Below are 19,181 nucleotides of genomic sequence, written 5' to 3'. Positions count from 1 at the left end.
TCGGGTAAATTAGCATCCTCTCATCTATATCCTGCATTAAGCTACCTTATGTGCAAAAAACACTGTTAAAATTGTAATATTTTTATAGACTTCCCAAACAACAAATGAAGTAGAGAAAGACTGAAACCACACCTGACACAGGAACAGACATAACTGACTCATTTTTTTGAACTTCAGAAATGTCATTTCCAGCACTGATTCCAACATCTTGATATGATTTGAGCACTTGATAAGGAAAAAATAAAAAAACACCAAAATGCATGAATTTAAGGGGGAAGAGGCAGGGAAACAATTTCAGTCACATGTGAAACATTGTCTAAAATGCATTTAAGATGAAGTCAAGCTAAGTTAAAAGGAGCTTTCAGAAGAAGTCACAGCTGAACTGACTTAGAGAAAGTATGTGGAGACTCTTACATAATTGTAATATTTTTATTTATAATTATTTTAACTAATATTTTGTAATTTATATTCCAATATCTTCTGGTTTGGCACGAAAAACTGTTCTTCCCTTTAAAAACTTACTCCATTTTGGAAACTGACCAAATACCACAATTAAGAAGAAGCAATAGCAGAAATAGTTGGTTGCTGCAGGTCACAGAGGTACCACTTACCTGGCTGAGTATTTGTACTTGCATCTTGAGTTTCTGCTGGTTTTTTTCCTGTAGATGCCATGTAATGTAGATCAGCTGAAGTAGTAATTGCTTCCCCCATAGTGTCTAAAATGTGATAATACATAATAGGTGTCTACAAATAATGCAAGAATTAGAAATCTATGAAAGCAATGATATTAACTCAAAACTAAGGGCTCCAACAGATTTTTCTTTGCATTTCCGACAGATAATTTTAACCTTCTCTAAGCATACTTCATGAATGATTTCAAGAAAAGTTCGTACTACCTGCCTTATGTGAATATACAACTGTACTGAAACTTACAATGTTACATTGAATTAAAATCAAGGCTCAGTTTGGATTTTAAAATTAAAATTTCAGTGTTATTATAAAATTAAATATTTCAGTATGCTGTACAATAACAATTTGTTTCATAATTTAAAAGGGGGGAAATATTTATGACATGTATACCTTTATTTCTTTATTGATGTTTCTACAGAGCTTTGCAAGCCAGGATTTCTCTAAGGCCAAAATTCAGAGAATGGATTGCATTTTGTCCTCTGATGGGACTAAATATTGTGCTGAATTAATGTACTAGAAAGAAGCAAATCTTTCTATAGGCATGGTCTTCATTTTGCAAGCTAGAAATATTGTAAACCTTCAGTTTCTTTTAAAAGAGCCTTAAATATCATGTAATTAGAATATGCAAGCAAATAAAATTGGAATAGTATCTTTTAAAAACAAATAAACTGATTTAGAATCTGAAAGCATTGTTTACAGCATTCTTCTGATGAATCACATGACCAGAAGTCATTGTGAACCATAGTTACTGAAATTCACTCAACATACTGTTATTATTTCATGAAGTCCATTGTTTATAAACATAAATACAAGATTATCATTTATTTTTAAGAAAACTTAAAATAATTCTATAATTTTCAGGAGAATTATTCTGAGATTACAGATAATTGATATGAGATCTTAAATTTGCCTGCATCCCTCTCCACCCCAATCTCTAAAAACTGACTACCCCAAAAAAAGACTGAATATCTGTTGTACATCCTGAAAGGTTTTCCTAATTTTCCGGGGAAAGATCCCACAAGCCATTATGCTGTATTGCCCACAGACTACACAATTTGAGTTTTTAACATCTTGATGACTATAGAGTTTTCCTTTGAAATCTAACAAACTTCTGTTCTCAGTTTATTTTATTTAAGCACTCAAAGCATTTAAAAGACTTGTACTTGCCCACTGAAATGAAAAAATCATCTTGAAGGTAAGATGTAGATTTTGCTTGTTGATCCTAATGTAAGGAGAAAAAGAATTATCTTAAAAAAATAGTTCCAATGCCAATTAAAGGCTTTCTTGATGCTGTTAACTTTCCAATATACCTCCTTCGAGTAATGATTTTGGGGGGCGGGGAATCATTGTAACGTACTTTTCTTACCCCCCTTTTTTAATTCTTCTCATCCATTCCAAGTTAGTGAAATTACTGACTATGTAACATTCTTTCCCGTATGTACCTTGGGGTGATCTGCAGTAACACAAATTCCTCATTTTTCTTCGAGTATATGCTATCTCTGCCGTACCATAATTAACATCTCCCAGGTCTGGTGAGGCTCTCCAGCTGCTCTGCTGGATAGGGAAGTCTCAAAGAAGGTACGGTGTGGACCAGAAATAGAGCCTGCTGCTCTGGGTAGTGATCTAACTTTAAATCTGGTACTGTTCTAGCTTGAAATCTGGTACTTGCAAGGATAACTCCCAAATATGTTAAAAGGTATCAAAAAGGCCTAGGCAAACAAACAGTAGAAGTGCATAGATCAAAACCCAGATTGACAAAGACTTTATCTTCTCAGTTTCCTGGCTGAGACAGAACTGAGACCTCGTCCCCCCCCATCCTCACTCTTACATTGTCATGATCTAGCCTCTTGTGAAAAGGGTAATGCCTGAGTCATTTGTCCTAGCATTACTGCTGGGCTAAACATAATTTTTTTTTTTTTTAAGCAATTAGCATTTGTGTATATATTTACTTTAAATGTACATACAGACAAATATCCTATCAAAATAGACAAGTTCATGTCCCAGGAAAAACAAAAGCAACCTTGGAACACTTTATAAAAATAAATCTTATTTATAGGAAATGCAAGTATATGAATGAAAGATGTATACTGTTTCTAGGCTAGAACCTGGAAGAGATTTACATGATTGTTTTGATTTATGGTTTCCTGCTTCTTTTTTTCCTGTTAATACTTGAATGGAAAAAGACAAAGAAAAAAACATCTTTCTATACCCCATTCCCTGGTTCAATAACCATCTCTGTATCAGTAATACTGATGATGGAGTCATCTGGGCAGAAGGACACACTTGGATTCTTCTTTTCTTCCTTCTCTTTCATTTGTTTCTTATCACGCCTCTTTTGTCTGTCAACATATTAATTACAAATGAAAAATAAGAACTACACTGAAGTAATAAAGATACCGATCATTGTTTTCTAAGAAATATTACTATTAAGAAATCTACATTGAAATAAAGGTGAAAAAGACAAACACAACTGTTGCATACAGATCAGTTCAAAGCACTACTTCTGCTTACCAGAAATCTACATAAAATTGTTGTAGGAACTCATAAAAATACTTAACAATCACACCAAAATCTGTTAATTGTCTAAAAAGCTAGTTATAGCAAATATTACAAACTGCATAACATTCCATATCTATATTCTGTGTATAATAAAATAATCATTATTATACAAAACGCCTGTAAGGAATCTTTAAGAAATACACCAGCAAAAAACAAACCTCTGTTATCATTGAAACTTTCTAATTAATTATTTTAAAAGTTGCAAATTTTCTTTAATATCTGATAAGTAGTTTATAAGACAACAACTGTAGCTTCAAGCATTTCAGCTGATAATTATCAAAACAGGTATTCTAAACTCCAGCTGCAATTATTTATGTATCAACTGTTTTTCACCTTAAGAGTTCTGCTAATTCCTGTCTGGATTCAGAAACAGAGCCTGTATCTTGAATTATTTTGAAAGAGAATAACCCTTTCCTTCTTGAAGATTACTACTAACAGTGATGATATGCAGTGCAGACAGTAGCCTATTAAGATTCACTGTGTGAGCAGCAAAGCATTGCATAAACAGTATAGAATCATAGAATCATCAGGGTTGGAAAAGACCTCTAAGATCATAGAGTCCAACCGTATGTAGCAAACAGCCAGATGACAAGACTTCAAACCACAGATACGAGTATGAAAAACATTTCCCCTGAATCTTCTTATCAGCCTTGTAACAGCAACAACCCCTTCATGCCCGAACACTATACTTCTCCTGCTGTGTCTTTACTAATACTTGCTATTTTATTCTCCTCCAATAGAATTACATCCAATCCCACTTTATTTGAAGCTGTTGTAAAAAATCCCACTGATTTCAAAGCTAGAAGGTATAGGTTACGAGTAAGTCTTTCAAAATGAAGACCCACTTTAAAAGTTTGGCTTGCCTTTTTCTAGTACTCTGCACATCTCTTAGTTCAAATGGTTCAACATCAGTTTTTAGTAACTGGATAGGTTCAGTTTGGGCTTGTCCAAAGGAAGTACTGGGCACAGTATGGTGCTGGTGGCGTTGCTCAAATGCAATGAGATCTTGAAGTGGAATGAGTTTTGGTGCCTGGAAGTGTTCAGAGAGAGAAAGAAGCAAAAATGAAACAGTGATAAAGGAAACAGAGAGGCGAACCCCAGTCACATTGGATGAACAGAGCAGGTCCAGTTTGGATCTCAGTTATACCAACAAAACGCCTGTGTCGATTTGTGGAGCAAATGAAAATGTAACAGCATCAGACCAGGATCACAGCTAATGTGTAAACTATTTTCTGAAAGTAAACTAGAAGATATTAATTTTCTCCACAGAATGTATTTCACTAATATTTGCATTTCTAATGTATGTAGTTGAGGATGAAGGTAGGAACTGTGCAATGTAAAGAAGGACTGAAGAAGCAGCTTTCAAAGAAAAACGTTTCAATTCTTTTCAACTGGAATGGGCAAGCACATGAGAATCTACCAGAACAACATTTTTCAAAACCTCAGGTTCTCAATATCCGGAAGATAACGTTTTTTTATCAAGCCTTTTAGCATTCTATTTCTACCCTTACAAAAGAGGATTTCTTACTGCAGTCTTTGTATTTCTGTAAATAATTCTATTTAAATTTCTGTAAAAAACGAACTATTTTTTACCGCATAAATATTATCCAGTATTTTAGATAGTAAGTTCCTCACATTCATTATCAATGGGCTGAATGTTGATGAACTATGGAATGTGGAATCAGTCTAAGGTTGTTAAAAACATTTCCAAGCTTGCAGCTTGCCTCATATTGACATGCCAATAAGGAGGTACCTTACTTCCAGATCCCTTCTTGTAGCTGTGCTGAACACTTCCGAATTCCATACTCTGGAAACATTAACTTATTTTTGATGAATGAAACTGAAAAAACCCTACAGCTTAGAAAAATATATATAAAAATAAATATATAAAATCCAGTACCTTCTTTTTTTGAGGTAAATCAGCATGGAGTAGTGATATTCCTGTGTGCTGTAGTGTTTCTCTGCAGTCAGTCTCCTTTGTTACAGGTTTAACAGGTATTAAAGTAGTAGTGATTGGCTGTCTTAGAACTGATGGAAGTCTAGGTACTGGGTCAAGTTGCAAGTGCAACAGTGGAATACCAGCCAGCTTCTCAGTGATCAGTGCTTTGTCCATATTCACATTTGCAGAGAACTGCTGCTGAGGTGAAACTTCTTGCTGTCCTTCATACTGACCTAGATTCAGGTGTTTGGGAGGTCCCTTATGCACGGTTTCTGCCCATGTTTTTTCTTCCTCATGCATTTGCCTTGGGATCTCAGGGTCATATCTACCCATGTTCAGATCTGCTGTTACCTCACTCTTTCTTGGTGTGTATGATGACTGATGGTTCCATAAAGAATCTGATGAACTCCAAGCTACTCGTGGTACTGGGGGTGGTCTAGCAAAGGCTGATGACATTTCTATTGGATGTAAAAATGCCGGTTTGAAATAACCTGATTCAAGCTTAAGCAAAGGAAATCCATTTGAGTAATTCAGGTTTTTTTCAATAGGGATAAGCTTGGGTATTTTCTGGATGTCTGAGGAAGGAGCTAGGAGATGAAGTGGTTTAGCACGTGCTGAAGAATGCAAATCTTGAGACGGTGGCATAAATCCTGTTTCTCTGCTATGGCTTTCTAATAAGCTTAAAGAAACATTCACATCCAGATGATTCTAAATCAGAAAAGCAAACAAAACAGCATTTACAAGCACCTTGAAATAGCAACAATGCACTAAATATGCACAAAAATGGCATAAATTTTTTGTCTACAGCAATCACTACAAAACTATTTCCTAATTTAACAGGACAGATAACATACCAGATGTACAGAACTGTCTTCATAAACAACTCTTTGATATACCTACTTTTATATGGCCATTGCTGCTTTCATCTGTTAAACTATTCCTTGGTTGAAAATCAAAGCTCTTTTGAGCAGGTTTTCCTTCATCTTCTTGAGTGGGCAGTTGTGTTTTCAGAGACCCATTGTCTTCTGCAGTGTGTGCGGGCTGGCTTCCTTCCAGGTGAGCGGATTGATACGGTTGCAAAATTTGTTGCACATTTGGCAGGTTGGCAAAGGATGACTGCGCTATTTGCATTAAACTCATGAAGTTGATTTGCTGTAGCTGGATACACACACACAAAGTTAACACTGTAAATAACTTTAACGGGAATCTTAGCAAAAATTCTATATCGAGGCTATGTTATAACTGTTCGTTATCCTGTTAATATAGGTGACAAAATAAACAACATCCCAAAGTTTCAATAATGATTCATTTGTATGATTGTTTATTGTACTGCACTTTCTTTGAAGACACATTAAACACCTGCCACAGACAGGTTATGCTAAAGCAAGACAAATTCCTTCCCTTTTTTTGTGAAGTTTGAGTAAATGTAAGGTCACGTAGAACTGTCTCAATGTACTAACAAAAATGAAATCCTAGTATAGCTGCAAAGTTATTACAAGCTTCAGAATTTTTCCTAATCTATACTATTAGACCACACTGCATTATGTGAACTAAAACATACTCAAACTTTTATTATTATATTACTAATTTTCTTGAGTCAAAAGCAAGAGTTAAGCCTAAAATAAGTTTTCACAGTAGTTTACGTGGAACTGGAAATCTCTTTCAAAAACAACCACTCACAGAATACCTTTAAAACAGCAATTATCCCCACTGTTTTAAATAATACAGTTTATACTGTGAACACTATTCTCAATGATGAGATGCTCTCACCTGAACTAACTTAAACATTTCATCTTGGAGCATCTGCCTGACAGTTTCTGATGTGTTTAATTTCTCTTCTGTAGGGACTTCTTTCTTGACTTCTTGCTTCTTTGCACAAATGGAAGTGTTTGAGGCAACACTTGACATAGTTGACACAGCAGCGTGAGAAGGCTGACCATCACTTAGAGAAATCTCTACATTACTTGCGAAGAGAAGGACAACAACAAAACTATTAAAAACATTTGTAGTTCAGAACACCTACGCTAGGTTGTCTTAAATCAGTCCAGAAAATCTTAAAGATACCTTCATTTTTCTAAAGCATAACTGATTTGTAGGAACAATTTAATAATTAACACTGCACAATCTTCATTGGAGAGCATGTATAACAACTTTTCCTTAATGCTTCCTAATATACTGAATGAAAAACAGTAGTAAAGACGTAAGATCTATATGATTTTTTAGTCACAAGGGTATCTGAAATGTTATCTTCACTACAGATACTGGCAGAAAAAATGATTTGACAGAAAGAGGGCCTGGTTAGTCATAAAACCAAACAGCTGGTGGAAAATGGAGGAGGACATTATTAGCTGAAATAAGAGAGATGGCAGATTCACTTTCATTTAAATAATTAAATGTGTCTTTATCTATTTGGAATTAAAAATCAACAACAAAATTTCAGATCAGAAAACAATTAAAATTAAAATAACATGTACCAGTTAATACAATATATTGAATTTTCTCACAGAGATAATTAGATCTTATAGTAGGTAAAGACTATTAAGTAGATGAAGTCCTCATATGAAGAAGAGAGAGTTAGAATTCAAATTCAGTTATAAAAAAACTGAAGGACTTGACCTACATCAACAGAAATTGACCCAAGAGACATTTCTCTATTTAAGAAAAATGCTGATATTACTACAAATACAGGCAATCTTTGGAGGATTTCTGACAACCAAACAGGATGGTCTCTAAGCATTTAAAGAAATGAAGCATAAAGCAATGGCTAATGAGTAATACTGAAAAGGTTTTGGAGATGTAATAGATGTGAAAGGGCACAGGAAATCTTTTGAAGACAATTAGAATGTTTAAGCATGGCATGGAATCCTACAAGTTGGAGAAATTTGTTTTTAAAAGAAGCTGGCATGAAAAACCCAAGAATGAAATGAGATGAAAGACACAGAAAAATGGAATCTAAAGGGATGCGTACTTCAGGTCATCCTCAAAACTGAGAAAACTCATAGACGACTGTTCTAAAAGTGAAAGCCAGAGATCAACTCCTGACCCCTTTTCCCAATTCCAACCTTCTCCCTCTTTATAGAAATATTATGTATATGTTCATGGGCATATAGCAATTGCTGTAGGACATATACATTTTAATAATTTTATAAAAATATGAATATAAGTTTATAACGTTATTGTTTAGGTGCTTTATGTAACAATGTATCTTCTATAGTAATTTTATATAATTATAATGATTCTGTCAAGAACCAGAAAACAAAAGTATCACTTCTCTTGAAATCTAGTAACTCTGAAGTAACTTGTTTGATTCATGTGATATTCTGGACAATAGGCAAGAGTACATGATCCTCAAGGATTACAGTACAAAAAAGTTTCAGGGAAGGCTACTTAGTACTACAGTTTGCAGGTACAGTTTGCAAATATTTTGTAATCAAATCTACACATAATGTTATTTCAGACTGAAAATTTAATAGGGGTAGTCCATTTTTTAATATATAAAACATTATAGGTTTATCTTACCTGGGAACTTCTGCATCTTGTTCTGAAGAGAATGAGTGAGAAATGGTGCTAGTAACAACCTCAGTCATGCTATAAAGAAAGAAAAAATTAGTAAATACTACAATAATTTGTTATGCTGTTTATTTTCATTTTATATACATTTATATACCTCTATATATGTGTGTGTGTGTGTGTGTACAACCTCCTAAAAAAGTATTTTCATTAGTATGAGATAAAATACCTGAAAGCCACCTGAGCAGAGCTATACTGATCTGCATTGCTTCAATTACTGCATTACACTGCAACTTGAGCTGGCAAATATTGACATTCATGCTTTGTCTCCCTAGCAATCAGAAACTGACTCAAACAAAAGCACTGAAAAGGTTCTGGCTATTCAACACAAACAGCAAGCAAAAAAGAGGTTGATCTGAGTTGACAAAAGAAGAGAAAATTCAATTTAAGCAATACTGTTAATATCATTACAATCTGCATTCCTAAAAAAGAAAAGTCAGCATCATAAGAAATCCTTGAGGGGCATCTTATGTGCAGTTATTTTTGATTCTTTCAAAAAAAAAAACCAAAATAAAACAGTTTAAAATAGTAGAGGATTCTAAGTCTTTCTAAAATTAAGCCTTAAAAAAGTTTTCCACAGACATTATATATACACAGGAATATTTATTTATATGCCATCACAAATAATAAGACTTTCTAAATATTAAGACATTCGGGCGCTGTTCCTCCACATTCAGCAGAGGAAAAGGTTTCATTACTACAAAAAAAATTGGTGGATTCAAGAAGAAAGCTAACTGAAATATAAAAACAGGTTGATATTTTTCTATCATTAAAACAAATGGAAAAATCTCAAAAGACCAAGATTCCTCACAGTAAACATAACGAACCCTGTGTTTACAGAACATAGAGATCTTCCTTTCAAAAACTTCAGAGAAATGAAACTGAGCAGTAATCTATTCAAACAGATGATGTGACAATCAAGTTTATGGTCTGTTTCTATAATTTTATATACATTATATTATAAATGTAGAGATATTTTAAACCATAAAATTTTAAAAATATCATAATGAAGTAAATTTCTTAAGTTGTGTAAAATACCTCCCTCCCTCTTTCAGGAGCTAACAAACTTATCGCCCATATCCATGTTTATCTCACCTTCTGCTTTCTAGACACCAACCCCTCTTCTATATTGTGTAACAAATTAACTGTTAGTTTCCTAGAATAACAGCTCTCCACTTGTATTTAGCCTGAAGAGGCTGCTCCTATTTTAAGTCTGGCGAAGTAACTGTGTATCTGAAAGCTTTTTCAGTTATTCTCTATCCTTTACCCAGATATAAAAATACATCTTCCTGGAAACGATGCCTCTTTTTATTTGATTATCACTAAAATAACCACTCATCCACCCATCACTTTGTATATGTGAAATGTCTGTACATGTGAAATAGGAGATGACTGAAATTTTGTTTCAAATTATGAGTTTGTTGCTATAAACAACGGCAAGAACCCATTGAGACTTCACTGGATACCAAAATTAACAAAACTACTTTATATTTTTAAACAAAGTTAGAAGAGAAATTAAAACAACAAAAAAAAGTCTCTCACGCATTCTGTTCACCCTTTCCTTCCTTTGTTTTTTCCACCTTTTGATCTTCCTGGGGACTATCTACATCTGAAATGGAGACGTGCTGGAATATAAAAAGATGCAGCTGAAAATTGTAAATTTTTATAACCCCCTTCTACTTCAATAAAGTTTTATTTTATTAGCCTGAGGCAAACATACTTTTGATTAATCAGCCACTTGAAATAATCTGATTGAAAAATAACCAAAATACATCAGAGGACAGCTACAGATCAGAAATAAGGAGATAATAGACTCATCTGAGCATCTTTCTTTTTAAGTCATTATTATGAGTTTTTATTTACAAAGTCATACCCATATAGTACCCTGGAAATATACGCTGCTAATCTCGTACCTCCAAGGTAAGGATGAAAATGTGGAAACAACCCTATTATATACAAACTATTTACAAACTAAGAAACTGAAACAAATGCAGGATTTTACACATGCCACCGATTCACTATAGTAAAATGCACTACAGAGTTGAAGACCACAACACATTTACTGTTTCTAATCCCATTAACAGCACTGAATCTAGAGTACTAGACGCAAGTAAACCGGTGGTACTGCAGTTCACATTTCAGCATAATAGCCCTTAGCCAACTTCAAAGAAAGGAGACTTATAACCAAAGATGATGCATGAAAAAACAAGGCTTATTTGCAGATCCACACTGAGTTTTCAGATAGGAGCAAAATAAACATCTTTATATATTTAATTTAAAAACAAGCATGCAAACAAGAGGTAGAATCTTTACTTAACCACCCTGTGACAACTTCAGAGACAGCACACATTTTTAAAGAAAAAAAAAGTTGTTAATACAGTTTTCTAGTATAACAAAATACACGTGAGAATCTGGCCTATGAAGCACAAGACCATCTGTTGTTTTTTTTTTTTTTTAATTTACATGTTTTTATATGCACATGTGCATACATAAACTTATATATTTATATATAGCTATACATTATATAGATTAATGTAATTTATATACAATTATATATATTATATATATAGGCATACACACAGTTTTACAAACAGTGAATCAGTTTTCAACAGTGCTCACAGCAGATCTCACTTTACTGCTGTTTACTACTTGTGACTTTTACTATTGATTTAAGCAGGGGAAAAAAATCACCAATCCTAAACGCTTTAAGCCCTCAATTTCTGAAGTATATTGAGGAATTCAGCATATTTTGAAAAGAGTAGTCATAACAATTTGATGCTTCTATGCAACATGGTAACTTGCCTTTCCTCTCTGATGTTCTACAGGTTTGATTTTGACAGAGCTATTGGAGCTCTTTGGAGTTTCATATGCCTCTTCAAAGAACTCTACAAAATAAACAAAATTACTCTGAATCAGAAAACTACATGATGTACAGCACTGTTATGTGATTTCTGTCAACTGGTCACATTCGTCCACTTTTTCCCTAGCAGGGAGAAAAGGGTTGAGAATCTCTCAGGAAATTAAAAATCTGTGCTATTACTAGTGATGATGCATGCACCAGAAGGAAAAAAATCCAACAACTTATTTTTCATGTTATTTTCATATACTTAATCCATGCATACTCAGCTCTTACAATTTTCAAATCATATTTTATACAGTCACATGAATATTTTTGGAATGAAAGTAAATGATAGAATTAAATATGTTAATATACATTGTCCTATATCTATAGCAAAAAGAAGTTACATAAGTGAAAAACTGATCAGAAAGTCTTGAGAAAGCAATTGCATAAAATTTAGTTATAAAATGGACACAATAATAATTGCAATAGAACAATGTAAGCTTATTTCCATTTTTTTAATTAAACGGAGGGGCATATAATCCTGTTCAGGCAAAACTCCTACTGTTTTATATGTCAGACCATAGTAAAAGAATATATCATAAAAACTAACCTCCATTTTCTGATGTTACATCTAACTCCTCCTGAACAAATGGTCCCACCTCATTAAGATCTTCAGTCATATGAGGTACAGAATAATTCCCATGATTAATTTCCTTCTCATCAAAATATTTTGACTTTGTAGATATTCTGGTAATTGGAATTACAAAAGGTAATTAACAATAGAAATAATGTAAGTATCTGATTTGGTTTAAGTACACTGTTCCTCTCAGATGGCAGGTTAGTGCATAATTGTAAAATAAACACTGCTGTGATATAATCAATGTTCATGTAAATTTTCTCTCTGAATTTCACTTAAGCCAAGATTAATATTATTTTTTGGTATAGTGACATTTTTTAGTGACATTAATGGTACAGTCTTTCAGATGGGCTGTTTCCAGAAAAATGTAACCAACATATATGATCTACCAAAAATCGAAGACATAAACTGCATCATCACTTCAAAATCATCTGGTTAAGATTACATTTATCTCCGTCACAGAAACTTCCTTTATTTAAAAAAAAAACCAAAAACAATTCTTGCCAGAGAAGACATACAATAATGTCTCAGAATACTAATACCAAAAATCTTTTTTCTTTAGTGCAGCAGCGGATGAAGAAAAATGTTACAAAGGACTTCAGGTTAAGGAATCTCCATCTCCAGAACTGTGTAAGATATTAACAAATAAAATATTTACTGCCTTTTCCATCTATTTTTCTGACATGCACACATACAAACACAGCTAGATTACAGATCCAGGGAAAAAGAAACTAATGTTGTGAACTGTCATCCCAACATAAGGAAAACTGCACTAAAGGGAGCAGAATTTATCTGAATTCTTTGAGAAAACCATGATATCAACTATATCAGAAATCTAGATTCCGTTTCCACATCACTAAATTTATAAACAATCATGTACAATTCACTTCATATGCAACAGCTACATTGTTTTCTACCTAGAAGTACATCTGCTGATGGAGAATATTTAATCTGCTTCATGCAGCTGTAAACAATATTCATGAGTTTGACTTTGCACTCAAAATTAAACATGTATATAACATGTAGTAACAGTAGAACTCTTCATACTGACGTGCTGCTTAGCTGAGGAATTATGACCAACTAGAGTTCTTAGGTTAAAAAAAAAAAAAATTACCCAAAACCGGTTTCACAAAGATCATCACAGGCTTGGACACTCTGGACATCAAGTGGAGGACTGGCCACCATGGAAGAGACTTCATCCATACTACTTTCTTTCTCTGTCCTAGACTGGGCTTCCGATAGAGATGCAAATTCTTTCAGATATTGATTATCCAGACTCTAATAATAATAATAATAATAATAATAATAATAATAATAATAATAATAATAATAATAATTCACTAGTTAAAAAAAAGATACCTGATACTTTAAAAAAAACCCAACGATTTCATATAGTATGTTTATAACCCCAACGATACCACATAGTATGATTATGCTTAACTTCATATCCTTTTCTCTATTATAGATCTGAGAAATTCTGGATTTATAGTTACCTGTGGAACCTGAGTTTTGCCCCTTTTTGCATTAAGTGAAGCAATGGTCCTCTGAATTACCCAAAGGAAACATAATAGAGATTTGTCAGCGTCAACTGAATATCAGTTGTCAAAGACGCTATTTGACAATTAAATATACTCTATACAAACATATACAATAAGACTTGGCCTTCATCACCTGTAATACAAAACTGGTATTAAACTACCCTGAATTGTTATCACTGAAGGCAGTATGAGAGGCAAAAAGCCACACATAATCATGCAGTTAGATGCATGCACAAAATTTTGATAGTAAGTTACAAGTAAAATACAGGTGGCACTTGTCAGAAAACACAAACCAAAACCAAAAGAAAATCTCTTTTCATCTGGGAGAAATGCCTTCTCAAAAACCCCCCACGACCCCCTCTCCCGCAAAGGCTTTCATGTAGATTTAATTAAAGAGGATAAATGATCCAGCTGTCCCTAAATATAAAATAAAGCAATACAGGTTCTGGCAATTCTCTTATATTAACACACATTCTCCAGCTCTGTGTAACAGTGCTAAATAAAAATTCAAAATTCACCTTTTCACCGATCTTTAACTAGTTTAAATACTTCAGTCAGACTGTATCTGCACTGTCCTCAAAAACAAATGAATCTAAATTCAAGTCTCCCCTGATAAACCATTTCTTTATTCTTTGTCTTGTTATTCCATATTTTATCTCCAACACTACGTTTGTTCAAACATGATGTCTAAAACTAGACATGATGGCCTAACTTGTCAGAATTTGCTCAAATAAAGTGGTATCTAGATAAATGAGTTGGATTTTAAACAGGACTTACAAAGAGAACTTTAATCTCCGACCAAAGTCTTCCTACAGACAGAATTCCAGTATTCCTAGAATGTTTCTCTTTTCCTAGCAACCGTTAAAAGACAGGCTATTAATCAATATTCCAGGTTTTACTGAGAACAGAACTATGAGGTAAAAGATATGTGTGATTTTCTTTACTGGCATAACTAACTCACACATTTCACTGACACTTATCCCATCCTTTTTCTTACCTTAAATTTTATGCATTTTGCTTGAGATCCATCTCTGTATAGCTGTTTTAACAGCCATAAAGAAGTAAGGACAGCAGCTGCTGATGTTTTCACATGTATCATTGGGAGAACGTCTTCTAAGGAATCTTGTTCGTTGGAACCACAGAGCAGTCTTTTATCAGACCATCTGATCATCCACTCAAGCAATTTTGCAATATTGCTCAATTTACCCATCAATTCTACAGCTAGTTCTTCTCCTGGTACAATATCAACTATATCAACAGTTCTGTAAATGTATTTAGAAGTTGCTTGGGTTTGCAGGCTAGAGAAAGTATGGTTAGGAAAGGTCTGGCTTGCTGGTGCAAAAGTGACTCCTTGATTGTCACTCTGAGCTCTATAAATTGATTTGTGTTTTAAACCAAATAATCCTTCATTAAGTCCTTTCATTAGGTTACGCAGCGCAGGTTCTGTTGTTTGTACGATGGTTGGATTTTCCAAAGTATTTTGGTTTTCATTACAGACAGATACTGTTTCAGGATCACAAGATGCCAGGGTGACACTATAGCAAGACCCTGCTCTAAATACACTTCGGCTTCTCGTTTTGCCTTGTCGACGTTTTAGTGTTGTATGAACATCAAAAAAGAGAGAGTTTAATTCATGTTCTCGAAGAAGTCCAGAAAAGCTAGTAAGAAATGGAATTCCAAGGTCACTGTACTTTATCAGGTCTCTCTCAAGAACATAACTCAAAAAGAGTTCTAAAAAAATAACATATTCATCATCATCACGTTCAAATTCCCATGCACCAACTACAGGCAAATTACATTGATTATGTGTATCTTTTCCATATACTTTGTCTTTATGTTTTGTTTTCCAGTTAAGAGCTTTTATCTTGCATGTGGCATTTTTGCTACATATTTCTCCTTGTCTCTGATGTTCATTATCCCTGTAAGACAACACACAAACAAACAAACATAAGTACTGTTAAATCCATTTTAAGAAGAATTAAGAAGAATTAAGGAAGAAGAATGTAAAATCCATTTTAAGAAGAATTACATGAAAAAATAAGTAAATGCAACATTAGTTCTTCTTCTTCCTTTATTGTTAAAAACAGGAAACTAACAAAACCAAATTTACATTAATACAATGTTAAGGTGGCAAGTTAATCAAAAATCCATAGTTTTTACATAGACAGCAACTCAGCAGTATCATATATGAACTTGGTCATAGCTGATAATAATTTACACTTCCAGAAGATATTAGTCACATAGTAAGTGATACAATATTGGCAGTTCTAAGATTTGGTAAATTTGTAATTCTTCATTTGATAAATTACGCAAAGTGACAATTATTCTGTTTGGTGAAAAGATTACTTGAACAGTAAGAGACAACCTTTTTTTTTCTTTTTTTTTTCTAAATAGAAAGCTTTCTGCTGCAATTTTTTCCATACCTTTGGAGTGCAGGTGTTTGAGTACTCGTTCCTTCAGTAAACAAAGCATCAGAAAGTGTATCTGCTGTGTCAGCATCACTATATACCTGAGGATTCCCAAGATCACTAAGTGTGCTTCTGCTTAAACTAGTGCCTAATGAGAATGTGTCGTAACAGCGTTCCTCATCATCTGCTGCTCCTTCTTCTGCTGGCTCCCAAATATTGGTTTCTATGGGGCCTATGTTCCTTATTACACGTCTCAAGGCCTTCATTCTCACTTTTTCAGTAGCTTGTATAACAATTGACATAATTTCTTCATTTTCAGGACCTATCCAAAGAAAGAAAACCAAGAGATTTTAAATGCAAACTTCTCAGTTTCCACTTATTCTTTTGAATTGAGATATGAATGAACTTTGAATCATCATAAATTATAGCAATTTAGAAATACAAACAGAAACTGTGATAAAGTGAAGAAACACCATCAACTCAGAAGTCATTATATTCTGTTATTGGTATAGACATATCAGAAAGAAAATACAGAATTTGCCACAAAACCCTCTCAAAGTTGCCTAACTGAAAACTATAATAATTGTTTTACATGGAGTATTAATGCAAATATTGTCACAAGTTAATTAATAAGTAGGGTAAAAAGAAAGTTTGTTTAATATTTCCTGAAGAAGGATGCACACTACCTTTAACAATACTGTGTCTGAGTCGCTGCTGAAGACCATGATATTTATCTCTTAGTGGAACCCTTATATCTTCAGGATTAGGAAATGCTTTTACAAAAATCTCTGCCACCTGCACAAAATAAAGTATCTTTTCAAGTAGCTAACACACAAGAAAGACACCATTTTCAACAGAACTTACACCACCAGAAAGTCTAACTAGTAGCATTTATATGGAAAAGAAACATTTGTGATAATCTCTATTGCTTTTGTTCTATCTTTAATGTCTTTTACCTTTTTCACTGGTGGCAATTCTCCAAGCAGACTTAAAATTACATCTTGAACTAATTCTTCAACATTCATGAACCTGCAGAAAGGAAGCATTCGACAAGCCCACTGCACTGCGTTCAGACAATGTTCAACTGTGGAGGCATCATACTCGTTCTTCTTCATATCCTAAAAATAACCACCTTGCTATAGAAACATTAATTGATATGAACAATATATTTCAACTAAATTATTCATGCATTGCAAATTGTAATGATCCCTAGCCAAAAGAAAATAAGTCCAGCTAACTTAACAGCCAAGCAGAGAAGTATACGATGCTAGGAGACAGATCAAGGTTGTAATGGACCACAGCTTATATCAAAACAAGAAAGAAAAAAAAAAAAGAGCTTTTTTAAACCAGCTTAGGAAATAATTCCATTAAGACTCTGGTGAAGAGTCATTTATGGATTGATGGGTAGACTGTCCAGTGGATGAGTAATTGGCTGGATGATTGCATCCAGAGGGTAATGGTCAACGGCTCAATGTCCAGATGGAGATCGGTGATGAGTGGTGTCCCGCAGGGGTCCATACTGGGACCAGTACTGTTTAATATCGTCATTAATGACACGGACAGTGGGATCGAGTGCACCCTCAGCAAGTTTGCACATGACACCAAGCTGAGGGGTGTGGTCAAGACGCCTGAGGGATGAGATGCCATCCAGAGGGACCTGGACAAGCTCGAGAAATGGGCCCCTCTGAACCTCATGAGGTTCAACAACGCCAAGTGCAGGGTCCTGCACCTGCGTCGGGGCAACCCCCAGTATCGATACAGGCTGGGGGATGAAGGGATTGAGAGCAGACCTCCGAAGAAGGACTTGGGGTTACTGGTGGATGAAAAGCTGGACATGAGCCGGCAATGTGCGCTCGGAGCCCAGAAGGCCAACTGTATCCTGGGCTGCATCAAAAGCAGCGTGGCCAGCAGGTCGAGGGAGGTGATTCTGCCCCTTTACTCTGCCCTGCTGAGACCCCATCTGCAGTGCTGCATCCAGCTCTGGAACCCTCAGCACAGTAAAGACACGGACCTGTTGGAGCAGGTCCAGAGGAGGGCCACAAAAATGATCAGGGGGATGGAACACCTCTCCTATGAAGAAAGGCTGAGGGAGTTGGGATTGTTCAGCCTGGAGAAGAGAAAGCTCCGAGGAGACCTTATTGCAGCCTTTCAATACTTAAAGGGAGCCTATAAGAAAGGCAGGGACAAACGTTTTAGCAGGGCCTGTTGTGACAGGACAAGGGGTACTGATTTTAAACTGAAAGAGAGTAGATTCAGACTAGATATAAGGAAGAAATTTTTTACGATGAGGGTGGTGAAACACTGGCACAGGTTGCCCAGGGAGGTGGTAGATGCCCCATCCCTGGAAACATTCAAGGCCAGGTAGGACCGGGCTCTGAGCAACCTGATCTAGTTGAAGATGTCCCTGGTCATTGCAGGGGGCTTGGACCAGATGACCTTTAAAGGTCCCTTCCAACCCAAACTATTCTACAATTCTATCATTTAGAGTAAAACTTAAGGATTTGGTTAAACTAACCGTAACTGATTAAATATATTGAATTCGCAGATGAAGTAAATAATTTTACTGTGACTTAAGATGTTCATAAATTCTTTCTTGGGAGCAAGATATTTAAGTCAGCCAAGAGGCTTTTAAGGTGGATCAGTTTATTTTGAAACAGTCAGTGGTTCCTCTCTCACGTGTGTCCCTGTCGCACAAAACACAGAAAAATCAGAATATTCTACTATTTCAAACAGAACCATCCTGTTCATTTGAAGCTTGATTTTTCTGAGAAATTTGAATTTGGTTTAAAAAGGGCACAACCTTTGATAAGGACAGCTGAGTTGCTAGACTAGATAAGACAAAAATCAACATCTGTGCTGTTACAGATTATATGACAAATATGATAATGCCAGTAGTTTCTTTTTCTTCCCTGACTTCTGACATCAGTTGATGAGGGTATAAGTAGAGAAAACATGATTAAACTTTAATATTTTTCATTATTCTTTTTGAAAACCAATG

At 34.7% G+C, this 19,181-nt stretch overlaps 1 protein-coding gene across 1 annotated transcript in view; it reads right to left on the bottom strand.

Annotated features, from left to right (window-relative positions):
- CPLANE1 (ciliogenesis and planar polarity effector complex subunit 1) overlaps positions 1-19,181 on the bottom strand; it is a 65,752-nt gene that overhangs the window by 16,760 nt on the left and 29,811 nt on the right. The window contains exons 23-39 of the mRNA XM_075137787.1: positions 17,140-17,301; positions 16,870-16,978; positions 16,199-16,505; positions 14,773-15,694; positions 13,352-13,515; positions 12,211-12,347; positions 11,561-11,643; positions 10,301-10,383; positions 8,708-8,776; positions 6,959-7,151; positions 6,089-6,346; positions 5,150-5,896; positions 4,113-4,279; positions 2,900-3,029; positions 1,858-1,912; positions 612-716; positions 133-225 (exon numbers count right to left, since the gene is read on the bottom strand). Coding sequence (XP_074993888.1) covers positions 133-225; positions 612-716; positions 1,858-1,912; positions 2,900-3,029; positions 4,113-4,279; positions 5,150-5,896; positions 6,089-6,346; positions 6,959-7,151; positions 8,708-8,776; positions 10,301-10,383; positions 11,561-11,643; positions 12,211-12,347; positions 13,352-13,515; positions 14,773-15,694; positions 16,199-16,505; positions 16,870-16,978; positions 17,140-17,301 — 3,784 coding nt within the window. The remainder of the gene's footprint in view (positions 1-132; positions 226-611; positions 717-1,857; positions 1,913-2,899; positions 3,030-4,112; positions 4,280-5,149; positions 5,897-6,088; positions 6,347-6,958; positions 7,152-8,707; positions 8,777-10,300; positions 10,384-11,560; positions 11,644-12,210; positions 12,348-13,351; positions 13,516-14,772; positions 15,695-16,198; positions 16,506-16,869; positions 16,979-17,139; positions 17,302-19,181) is intronic.

The sequence above is a fragment of the Calonectris borealis genome, chromosome Z (genome assembly GCF_964195595.1).
Source record: "Calonectris borealis chromosome Z, bCalBor7.hap1.2, whole genome shotgun sequence".
Classification (NCBI taxonomy): Eukaryota; Metazoa; Chordata; class Aves; order Procellariiformes; family Procellariidae; genus Calonectris; species Calonectris borealis.
The sequence above is the reverse complement of the archived record's forward strand: the minus strand, read 5'-3'. Positions and strand labels throughout refer to the sequence as shown.